This window comes from Natrix helvetica (assembly GCF_964273705.1).
Source record: "Natrix helvetica genome assembly, chromosome: 2".
Lineage (NCBI taxonomy): Eukaryota > Metazoa > Chordata > Lepidosauria > Squamata > Natricidae > Natrix > Natrix helvetica.
This window is the reverse complement of record NC_138552.1, coordinates 194,608,482-194,621,244: the sequence shown is the minus strand read 5'-3', so window position 1 is coordinate 194,621,244 and position 12,763 is coordinate 194,608,482. Positions and strand designations below refer to the sequence as shown.

The window sequence follows — 12,763 nt, the reverse complement described above, 5'->3', positions numbered from 1 at the left end:
CAAAAATGGCCCATTTTTCATGAAAACGGGCCCATTTTTTTTCCAAAAAAGAGGACATGAATAGCCCTTCAGAGGCTTGTAGAGTGTTCTTGGGGGGGGGGGGGGCAAAAACAAGCAAAAAACCAGGCCATTTTTGCAAAAATGGGCCCATTTTTTGTCAAAAAAAGAGCATTACAAAGCTTATAGATGCTCCTAAGGGCTGGGGGGAGGGCAAAATTGAGGAAAAAATGGCCCATTTTTTGCTTATTTCTGCCCCCCCAGCCCCCGGAGCTCTCTGAAAGCCTCCTACAAGCTGTGCACGGCCATTTTGGTGAAGGGGACGGGGTTTTGGGAGGCAAAAATTGCTGTATTTACTGTATAAGACGGACCCAGATTTTCAGCCTTTTTTTTTGAAAGAGAAGGGTGCATCCTATACTCCGAAAAATATGGTAATTGACTGTATTTCTAGTTTATTAATGTTTGGTTATTGAGAAAAATCCATTCAGCTGTTTATCTATTTAATATCATGTGTCTGTTGTCCAAACTGGAAACACTGAGTGGCTCACAATAATAAAATAGAAAACAAAGGAGCTAATTAAATTCAAAAATAAAAAAATCATAATTATTTTAATCATTTTAAATCAACAAAACATAATCACAGAATTTATACAAAAAGTCATAAAGAATCCTGTAAAGTGCCAATATTATTTTTACTTTTTAGAAGCAAATCAATGTTCTAGGTATTTTATTTATGAAAGATATTCCCTATTAGTACAGCAAAAATGTTTCAGATTAGGCTGAAAGTTAGTAAAGCAATATTTTTTGAACAATATATTTAAAATTTAAACTACTGAAACACATGACTTTTCAGTTGTATAACCTAACCAGGAATTTATTATAAAAATAATTCAACTATTAAAATCTATTTTCTTAAAATTGTAGTATTTTCGAAGTATTTTTAAATTGCCCTTGAAAGTTATAATCAAATTGATACAAATAACTGCTGATAAACTATTCATTTTGATCAAAAGCTTTTGAAGAAATTTGATAAATAAAATATGGCAATTAATACTAGTTCCACTTTATTGTGAATTTTCCTTTCCAGATTCCAAAAATAACAAATAAATTCAATACCATATTACTATAGCAAATCACTGGAAAGCTAAGGTACTTCCTTTTATATGTAGCAGTATTTAAAACTTTGAGAAATTGTAGCAGAGTCTTGAATAACCCTTTACTTGAATTCTATACAGTGCTCAATTTCAAAGCTTACAATTTTAAAACAGTAACGTTGCCTTGACATTAAAAAATAAATATTGCAGACTAGATACAAATTGCTAACTAACCGAAAGAAGTAATCGTTTGGTATAATTTATAGCCTCTTCTGCAGTAACTCAATAGATCAATTTATTTATAGTAAACACTAGGAAAACAATGCTGAAAATCTGAAATGTTATTTTCAAATCAGGACAAAGTGTTCCAAAAATGTAGTCCACTTTGGTTTTATATAATGAATATGCAGTTTGTAAAAACAAGCAGAACCAGTTGGTGAAAACATGTAGCATATTATCACCTTTAGAACATAGAGCACAAGTTTGCTCAATAAAAATTCTTGTTGTGTGTAGAAAGTTCATTTTCAATTGACAAAGTTGTCAGATGAAGAAACTTGAAACACATTTTATTCCTGCAATCAGATTTTGAGTTCTATATTCGTTAATGAATGAAACAATAGCTGTTAACAAACAGGCTGCATCATCAGAATGTGGGAAAATCTTTTTCTATTTTCAGACTAGCATTTGATGACATTATTTTCCTATTTATTGCCTGAATGCTATTTACGCACTTTGTTGCAAACATTTTGCTTTAATTTTACTTAAATAAATGCAAGAGCCTCACTGTTTCAACATGTTTTGGACAGCTCCTACAAAATAAATTTGCATGTTCCATCTTTTATTTGTGTAAAAACACAGATCAGAGAAATACTGCCCATGGGGAATGAAGGAACCAACAATCAGTGATCTCAAAATATTTGGGGTTAAATTTTTGCAAGATTTGGTCAGTTTTTTTCAAGATGTTGAGAAGGAAGGTCCCAATATGTAAAATCATGGGATGACCCTCATCCCTGAAAATATCATTGACACTTCATGTACAGTACGGAAACTAAGCTACACTGGAATTCAGCTGTAAAAAGCAAACTTTTTTTTTTTAAATGAACGTTGTCATAATTTTTTTTAAAAAAATTTACACAAAAGAGTTAAATGGTTTTAATTTAAAAAAAAAACTTTTTCACATAAAACTACATTGCCCTGGTTTTTCATTAAGAAATATAGGACCAACCTTGGCAATTCAGTTCACCTTTCATCAATAACCAACATTAATATTTTTTTAAGTGCAGTGCTTTTCAATACTGCTAAATGTAGATTCCATCAAAAAAGTTCAGTTGACATTTCTTTCTCCAACTTCCAATCCATAATGTCTTGAAACAGAGAAATACATGATCAAATATCATTATCCCAAATAGTGTATTCTTAGAACTTACCATTTAAATACATCTTAGGTTGTGTGTGTGTGTGTGTGTGTGTGTGTGTGTGTGTGTGTGTAATGAGGGAAGGAAAGGTTATTTGGCTTCTTTTCTTTTCCTGAGAAACAGAATGTTCACAATTCTAAAAGTCATTGGTTCAATAAAGAGAGTGATAAGAACTGTAATGTCAACAGATAAAAGGGATTGGTTTTCTCAGTTTGTTTCTCAGTAGGTATTAGTTCTACTAATTGACTCTGTCCAGGCACCTCAAAAAGTATTGCAAGAACATGCGCTGTCTTCTTACCTTGCATTTTGGACATTTTTGAGCATTTCTTTGCCCATGTTCAATTTCACTGGCCCAGTGACGTAGCAGTTTGTCTCCCTTTTTGAACTCTTTGCAGTTGACACCTTCGTGCCAAGGAGAGTGGCACTTAAAACACCACACAAATTGGCAGGTTGGGCACTGGATCTGTTTAAGTAAAGAGCATAAAGCAATGAACTTCTAAACAAATGGCCATTGAACAGAGGCTGGCAGAGCAGTAACTCAGTTCCCCCCTGCACAAAAATGACAAGGGGGTATAGATGGTGAAGGCATGTATCAGAAAAACCACCTAATACAGGTAGACCTCAACTTATGACCACAATGGAACTCAAAAATTCCATTGGTATTGCCCCATTTTACAATTTTTCTTGCCACAGTTGTTACATGAGTCACTGCAGTTAATAAGTTAGTAACCAGGTTGTTAAACATATTTGGCTTTGCTTATGAGAAAGTCGCAAAAGATGATCACATGACCTTGGGACACAGCAATGGTCATAAATATGAACCACTTGCCAAGTATATGAATTTTGATCACATGACCATGGGGATGCTGCAAAGATCGTAACTGTGAAAAACAGTCCTAAGGCACATTTTTCAGTGCCATTGTAACTTTGAATGGTCACTAAATCAACTGTTGTAAGTCAAGGGCTACCTGTAATCTGCAACTGCTCATTTACTCTCACATTAAGATGAAGCTCTTAAGAAGCCTTACCATTTAGAGAAAAATACATTTTATAGGGAATTAACTTTTTTGGGCAGCTTAAACCAATAACATTCTCTTGAAATCAGACTGTGGTCACTGCAGGCTGATTTATATAATTTATCTCCCCACCACACTAATTCCACTTGCTTCGATTACTGTCGGTACAAAACCTGTTCTTATCACTAATATTAGTGCTCTAACCAAATTTGGAAGACAAGAAGTAAAATATCCATTTATTATTACTAGCTGTTCATTTCATTTATCTTTCCCTTGAGCATCAACTATAGACCACCTTTTCCTTAGGAAATTGAACAAATAACCGTATTTTTCGGACTATAAGATGCACCGGAGTATAAGATGCACCATGATTTTGAAGAGGTAAATTAAAAAAAAGTTTTTGCACTAAGCAGGCCTCCCAATCCCTCTGCAGACCTCGTTTTTTGCTCAGAGTGTTCATGGGGGCTGGGGAGGAACGAACAATAAATGGCCTGTTTTTCACAGAAATGGTTTGCAAAAAAAGGGACATGCAGAGGCTTTGGGAGGCTTGTAGAGTGCTTCTGGGGGCTGGGAGGGGCAAAAACAAGCAAAACAGTCCATTTTTTTGCTCGTTTTTTACCTCCCCAGCCCTCAGAAGCACTTTGCAAGCCTCCCAAACCTTCTGCACATCCATTTTTGCAAAGGGGGTAGGGTTTTGTTAGGCAAAAAATACTGTATTCAGTGTATAAGACATACCCAGATTTTCACCTTCTTTTTTGAGGGAAAAAGATGTGTCTTTTACTCCAAAAAATACGGTATACAAAAAGTTGCAAATTTTCATTATCAATCAATTGGATAATGGTAAGTGGAAAACACTAATCAATATTCAATCTTCAGTATATTCACAGGACAGGCTTCCTTCCAAGTTAATTAAAAAGTTAAATCTAATATATTTATATTTGTCGCAGTGATGCCTACTTTCTTTTTGGAATCTTGCATCCCCTGGCCCCAATGCCTCCCAGTCAAAGGCTGTGATCTTCAGTTTATAAAAAGTTACATGCTCCAAAAAATAGGATTGTCTTCAAAGCCTATTTAATGAAAGAAGCTGCCTTCAATAAGTGGAATCTGCAACAAATCTTCAGGTGTAAGAAGAATGCTCTTTTTCATTGGCTGATAATAGATATCTGGGAATTTTGTTCAGGCTTTCTATCATATGTACATTTTCCTCAAAACATATTGTTTTCATTATTTCATTGTTCATGTTTCAGTTTTGTACTATACTATAATACTATCATTCTTACAATGTTTGGTGGTAATGTTTAAGGAATACAGGAATCTGAGTTTTCAATATGCACTATGGACCAAGTACAACAACACAGTAATCTTTGTATGTTTATGTTTACATTTCCTCTAAGTAAAGCAAATCTCATTAAATGAATAATAGAGATCATCTGCTGAATGCTTTGTGTGTTTTACTCCTAAAATAGGGAAACATTCAGTCTTTATTCTCTTTCTCGTCTGTTTTATGCCTTTATTTATTTAATTTATGTGCTGCCCAACTTGTCCAGTGACGACTCTCAGACAGGTTTTAACTTTTGTAAGAATCCAGAATGTCAGCTCTGTTACATTTATTGCAACATGCCAAATGAAAAACTGGTGTCATATGTTTATCTTTCCTACCAAGATAATAAATTTATCTTCATATTGGTAAGGCATTTTGACCGAACCCTATAGCTATTTGTCTGCAGCAACCTGGATATGATAAGGATTGTGGATTTGTTGCAATAGAACAAGTGTCTTGGTAAGATTCCATTAAGATTTCAGCAAGCATCCTACTATTATTATGACCTCTGATCAAAGCCAGTTCTCCTGCATTAGGTTTTGTATTCATAAGAATTTGTACAGTCTAAAAATAATGGCATAACAAAGCTGTTAGCAGAATGTTAATAAAGCAGAGGTCAAGTTCATTATGTCTTTCTGGTCAAGACAAAGATCTATTTTATTTTAATTTTTGAAACATAATTATATATATATATATATATAATGGATGAATGCAATGTGGCTAAGCCCTACTACTGCCTGAAATAATAGGCAAATAGGCAATAACACACAAAGAATATTCTCATAATTACAGTTTCTTTGTTTTAGGTACTTCCCTTAGCCACTGACTATATTTGTTTGCGTTTATGTGGTCTTTCATTCAGGAATTCAAGGAGGCATAGATAAGTCCCTATTTTCTTCTTAGATAAATGAGCCCCAGTGAAATGTTATGTTTAAATTGTTGTAACAGCATTGGGATTTCCATGTGCAAGACCCTCCCAGCCACCAAGGCTCACTGGCACAGTTGCTATCTCTTAGCCCAATATACCTCCCAGATTTGAAAGAAAAAGAAATGGAATGATTTCTATCACCATTTCCTCCCACTTATGATTGCAGGACTGTAACTTTGTTTATATTGATATTGTTTCCTGATTGCTTATTTGTACCCTATCGCTATCATTAAGTGCTGAGCCTTATGATTCTTGACGAATGTATCTTGTCATTTTATATACACTGAGAGCATATGCACCAAAGACAAATTCCTTGTGTGTCCAATCACACTTGGCCAATAAAGAATTGAATTCTATTCTATTCTATCTATTGACATGATTTTCTAGAGAAAAGACACAATAAGCCAAACGAATATTCTTCCTGGTAACATATATTTGGGCAAATACACTATTTATTCCTATATCATATTTTATTCCTATATCATATTTTCAACAGAATATGTTATAGTTTTAAAAATCAGTAATATTGTTTGAATCAATAGTCATAACATAAATATATTTTGCATTGATCAATACTGGGAATTCTTTGATTAGGCCTCTTTTTAGAAATTAGATAACAAACTAATTATCCTTCCAACCAGGTTTTCTATTTTTCCAAGTCGCAATATTCTATCTTTGATGGGAGCTGTTCATGCTGCTTAACATGCAGCAACTCAAAAAGAAAAAAAAAGCAGCTGACCTTTGAAATATTAATAATTATATGTAAATATGACCTAGTTGAGCAAGTTGTGCTCTTGATATTCAACAAAAACCTAATTTCACAACAGAGATTTTTGACCACTTCAACAATATGAGGAAAATTTTAATATCAAATTAAACCTAGCCAGACATAAGCTGCTTGTAGAACTATACCTGATAGTTCTTTATTATCATTAAATTGGCTAAGTATTTTTTAATGATTTGGCAATGTGCATTTGCATAAAAAAGTGCAAAATTTAGAACCAATAAAACATTGAAGTAAAAGGAGGCAATACTAGCAGATTTATACTGCAAGCTTAACATTTACTATATACTACAGAGTATTCTCCTTTTCGGTGTGTAAGAAACACCTGGTATAATCTTTCAAGATCAGCCATTGCAGATATTTCCTCTATACCAGTGATCGTGAACCTTTTTTGGTTCACGTGCCAAAAGCAGGGGGGAATGTAGGGGGGTTGTGCATGGAAATGCCACACCCATAATGCTTTGCGCATGACCCGTGTGCATGCGCCCATGACCAGTGCTGCCCATTTTTGGCGTGCTTTTTTTGCCCTCCCCAGGCTCCAGAGGCTTTATAGTAGCTGGGGGGGCGAAAACAGCCTCCCCTGCCCCCCGGAAGCCCTTCCGGGTTGCTTGTAGGGCCGGTTTTAGCCCTCCAGAGCCTTCAGGGAAGCCTCCTGAAGGCTCCTGAACACTCTGGAGGACTAAAACCGGCCCTACGAGAAACCTGGAAGTATGTACTTGAACTTCCGGTTTGCCCGTAGGGCCAGTTTTTCACACTCCAGAGGCCTCAAGGAAGCCTTCGGAGGGCGAAAAATGACATCAAAAGGAGGGAGAAGTCAGCTGGCCAGCTGACAGGGCAACGCCTCACGTGCCCTGACAAATGGCTCCGCGTGCCATCTGTGGCACGCGTGCCATAGGTTCGCCATCACAGCTCTATACTGTATGCAAAGAATGGTAAAGCTTAGGGTTCTAAGAAAGATAGCAAGTGGCTTTTATTTTGGATGTCAGCAAAACTGAATCTATCCTTAAAAATCTCTCTGCAGAAGAAAATCAATCATACATATCTATGTAAAATATAGATGATTAAATATGTGAAAAACATTTCAACTGAAGGTTTAAGTTAGGTGTACATAGTGTACTTAGCACATAAAAGACCACTATTCAAAGTGCCAAGTTTCTCCATCTTCTGGAAGACTTGACAAAGCTGTCTTAAAGTATCTTTCAGATAGTTTCAGCAGGTATCTGTAGGCGAAACAACTTTGCCTTATTCCCTATGGAACAGATACCTATGCATTTGATCCTTTATAAGGCTACAAATACCTTAATGCGTGTTTTATAAAGTGTATAAAGTGCTTTGTACAACCTTACAATTTATCTAATAGGATGCAAAAATCTAACTCAAAATATAACTTCATGAATTTCTTACATCTTACGAAATTGACCACAGATCTTCATTGTATGTGCTTGATATTATTACGTGTTCCTTCTATACATCCTTACTACTGTTATCCATGTATTCCATGCCATACTCCAAATGAATAAATCTAAGATCTAGCCTGGCTCTCTCCAGATGATTTGGATTTAATTTTTCTCAGCTCAACCAACATAGTTAGTGATTAGGGGAACAAGGCTTGCAATATACAGCATCCAGAGGGCACAAGATAGCCTATCCCAAGATTTTATGTGTGAAGATTTTCTTTTCCAATTGTGTTTTTCACACTGCTTTTCAACCCAGTATATTGACAGTGTTGATGTTGTGCATTAAAATGGGGGGAGAGGATGCTATATATGCTGACATGAGGAGTGCACAGAAATTTACAAGTTGTAGTTCAAGCATACACCTGAGCTCTCTGTAAATTTCAAGTCTTATTTTAGGGAAACAAGATATATCCACCCTAATGTCATACTACCAGATTCTTTCACTGGATGTCTTTCATGAACAACTGACATGCACATTTAAGTTTGATTTTCCTAAGTATAATGGTTTTCTAAAGGATAATTCCACAAAATAGTTCAGGTATCATGAGCTGAATAAATTATGGTTCAAAGCTCACAAGCATTTTGTAGATTTTCTTAAATCAGAGTTGGTCATAATGTCCACAGTAACAAGTTACATATTTGCAAGGCATAGCAACTATTAGGAAGTTAGGGGAGGGGGAAGCCTTTAAAGCAGCATTACTCAATGTGCTGGCCATATTGTCTAGACAGCAGCAGAATAGAAATAAAGAAGTTGAGGGATGAGTAAGGATACAAGTCAATAACACATTCCAAAGTTCTAACTCTATTAACTTTGAATCTGCTTTCTAATCCTTTCAATGTGATTTAAGAAAAAAAAACAATTCAAGAGAGAATGTAGAATATAAAGCACATTAGTCCTAAAAATTAAAAATTTATATATATAAATATCATTAAGTATTCTGTGTTATAAAAATATTTTCAAAAAGTGTGCTTTTTCCAAGAACACTGAGCTTTTGTATCTAATTAATTGCTAATTTTATATTACCAATATGATGAAATATTAGATTATAAAATGCAATCTAATAAATATTACATTAAAATGTAAATATTAGGGCTGTACAGAGTTTCCAATTCAGTTCCAAAAGGTCCTTTAGTGAATATGAGACCATAGTCTAAAACTTTTTAAAGCAGAGGCATCTTTTCCAAGGATCATGTGACTGTCTTGTAGAGATGCTATATATTTTTGTAAATAGATTCAGTTGCTTTAAAGAGCAATTTGTATTTCTGCACTATTTGAAAAACATTTTTGGAATATAATGAATTATTTCCATATGATTTGTAGAACATTACTCATGTCTAAGACTGCGTACCTATCAGTAACAGTTAGTGAGAAAGGCATCAAAATATTTAACTGTACTTAAAGTGACATGAGATTATCAATTTTGGTCAACCAACAAAATAGCGGTTTTATGTAGAAGAAACCTTGATCTCTTAATTTTTGGTGGGGCTTTTCTAAATCTCTGTTCTATAATGTCTATGTAGAAAAACAATCTAGCAAAACACCAAGTCTTACATACCATACTGAGCATTTTAAAAAAAGAATCTTAAATATCAGTTAGTACTTACTGCATTCTCCTGGCAATGAATTATCTACAACTGAAAATTCTAAAATCAACGAGCATACCCATGAGTTTGAACTATGAGTTAATAATATATCAGAACCACATTAAACATTACAAGAAGAAATTTTGTTTACATTTCTCTACCAGTCCCTAATTTGTTGTCCTGATCCTGTAGAACACTGAACCACTAGTTCCAAATGTTGTTTTTACTATTATATAGTCCTTTAAATTGCTCTAGCATTAGACATAAGCATTAAAAATAAGAATCTAAGACAAAACTCTATGCTCATATTACTGATAATTCTTTTTACGTATATACAATGTTATAATCTGGGACTATATGTTATAATCTGGCACATGCAGTAGTTTATCATGCATATTTTTAGTGTCTATTTTTCCAAAAATATTCTGCACATATAGCAACACATATCCATTATTGCCGCGTTATACTAAGCCACGTTATATCTGCATTCTTGTAGGTGACTTCTATTAACTAATTAATAGAATGTCAGACCAAAATGGCATGAGAATTAACAGAATAATCCCAAGAGTAAAATGCAAAGCTCTCCATGTACTTTGAGATGGTCGATTTCAGAGCAGTACCAAATCACAAAAGTAAAACTGGGAACTTTGTAAACTTCAGCTAGGTACTCATATAGTACAATACTTAAAATAAACATTGCAAAGACCACCAAATACTTCAAAGGGTAAGAACTGCCAAACTCCATAAAATAATGCAGGCCGGATGGCCATTTCTAAACGTAGACAAAAAGGTGTAACAACATAAGGATTAACATGGCATCTGACTAGTTAGTCCAAATAGATTAATGGTTGACTAATAATGGGTATAAGCTATATATTTGTAGTCTAAAAACACATCTTACATGAGATTCCAGTAAGGGAAGAAAGCCCATTTAAATGCCCACCATATCCTGGCCTAATTTTGCTGCTCACACTCTGCCATTTAATCCATAACTCGTGTGAGCATGCTCACTTTGTACTTGTTCTCCATTTTGGTAGGGGTCGGAATATGACCTTTCCTCTTGAAGGTTGTAAAGTGCTTGCATTGAGGGCATGGCTTGGTGCTTGAGCCAATACGGCCAAGTTCCAGGAAGTATTTATATTTGATGATGTCATCATGTGGCAAGTTGAAGAGGATAGTGGTTTCATCCAGATGTTCACTGCACTCTGTAATTGGACATGGGATATCTGCTTGCCCCACCTGCACCTGCATATAAACAGAAGAACATGTTGATAAGATAATATGTCACAAAAGTAACCTCATAGAACAATTCAATTCATCCTTTAAGTGAATAGCTAGTCCTGGTCCTCACTTAACACCTGTCCTGTTTAGTCACCGTTTAAAGTTCAGATGGGGCTGAACAAGTAATTTTATGACTAGCCCTCACACTTATGACCATCATAGCATTCCCACAGTCGTGTAATAAAGAGGTTAGGGTGCCTCACAACCAGCAGGCATTTATGACCTTCACCATATCCTTCAGTTACATGATCACCATTTGTGTGCTTCAAAGAGAGCTCCCAACAAACAAAGTCAATGGAGAAGCTAGCAAAAGAGTTGAAAGTTGGGTGCACAAGGTATCTTGCTTAGTGATCACACTGCTTAATGATGAAGTTGCCAGTCGCAATTGTGGTTATTAAATGAGGACTACCTGGTATAAGGCAAGGGTTTTAATTTAGTATCCATTTTATTGTGTGTAACTACTACAAGCTATATTAATAAAATGAAAGGAAAAAAACCAGAACTTACTAACATCATTATGGAATATTCTAATATAAAAATCAAAAGCTGTGGTCTCATAGAGTCCAGAAGTTGCTTGGGTTAATAAAACAACTAATGCTCAGAGATTGTGAAGAGGGTTATTTCATTAACATTTAAGGACAACCACTGCCACCAAGTCTGTATAGACAATTTATTTTTAAAAAATCTGCCTACAAAACAAATTTAAAATGAAGAATAAAGGTTTTTAATCTCTCATGTTTGCACAATTTTAATTTTAAAAACCCTCAAAAATTATCAGTTACCCAGACAAATTAATCTCTACTATGTAATAGTGAATGCTAGATCTATTAGGTACATCTACATCCAGTGAAACAATGTAACAAAACTAAAAAAATATATAACATCCAAGACAAGCTAACAAACCAAAAAAGACAATCATGATACAGCAGGGGTTGATCATGGAACAGCAGGGGTTGAGGGCTGCATCAGAGTTGTGTTTGACCTTGGGGGTGTGTGGACATGGTATGGTGGGCATGAACAGGGTGGGCATGGCCAGCTTGATGTCACTAGCATTAGGGAACACCTGAGGTGGCCTGGGTGGAGCTGGGGCAATCCTCCTGCTGCCCTCTGCCAGTGAAAATGGAGGCCGGCAGGGCTGCATACGGCCCCATGGGTCAGTCTTTTGTTATTTCCAGGATGGCCTTGTGGGCCAGATCTAAGCACCCCGTGGGCCAGATCCAGCCCCCGGGCCTTGAGTTTGACACCCCTGTGATACAGGCTCAGGCTTGATAACAAAAACCTTTCTTCAAGATCTTACAGAAAGGCCAGTAAAGTCAGTTCAAGTCTAATCTCTGGGGCAATGCTGTTCCATATGGCAGGCACCACAACATAAACAGATCTCTTCCTGGATCCCTGTATGGGATGTGATAATGACTTTGTGTATTGGGGACAAAGAGAGAGCTCTTAACTTATCAGTTTGTAAAAAGAGGGTAAGTGATTTGTACTTACAAACTTAGAAGATTCTGATAATGTAGCCTTAAAATAAAATAGAATTAGCTCATCATGTTTCCTGTCCAGTCTACCTAGGAAGGCTGACAGGCCCGATTGGTTCAATTGAGCCTTAAAATGCTTATTTTAGGATTTATTTTATTATGAGTATTTATACTTCAAGTACCATATGTTGTTTTGAACATTCACTTAACAGCTGTGGCAAGAAAGGTCATACAATGGGTAAAACTCACTTAAAAATGTTTCACCTAACAACAGAATTTTTCAGCTCAATTATGGTTGTAAGTCAAGGATTACCCGTTTACCACTTCACAGTGCTTTACAGCCCTCTCTAAGTGGTTTACAGAGTCAGCATGTTGCCCCCAACAATCTGGGTCCTCATTTTACGATCGTAAGAA

General features: G+C 35.5%; 1 protein-coding gene across 4 annotated transcripts in view; it reads right to left on the bottom strand.

Annotated features, from left to right (window-relative positions):
- The window catches only part of RNF217 (ring finger protein 217), a 49,515-nt gene that overhangs the window by 20,540 nt on the left and 16,212 nt on the right, over nt 1-12,763 (bottom strand). For 2 of the 4 annotated variants that reach the window (XM_081941344.1, XM_081941347.1), the window contains exons 2-3: nt 10,608-10,841; nt 2,805-2,969 (exon numbers count right to left, since the gene is read on the bottom strand). In XM_081941344.1, coding sequence (XP_081797470.1) covers nt 2,805-2,969; nt 10,608-10,841 — 399 coding nt within the window. The remainder of the gene's footprint in view (nt 1-2,804; nt 2,970-10,607; nt 10,842-12,763) is intronic. The other 2 variants (XM_081941345.1, XM_081941346.1) reach the window with 2 other exon arrangements.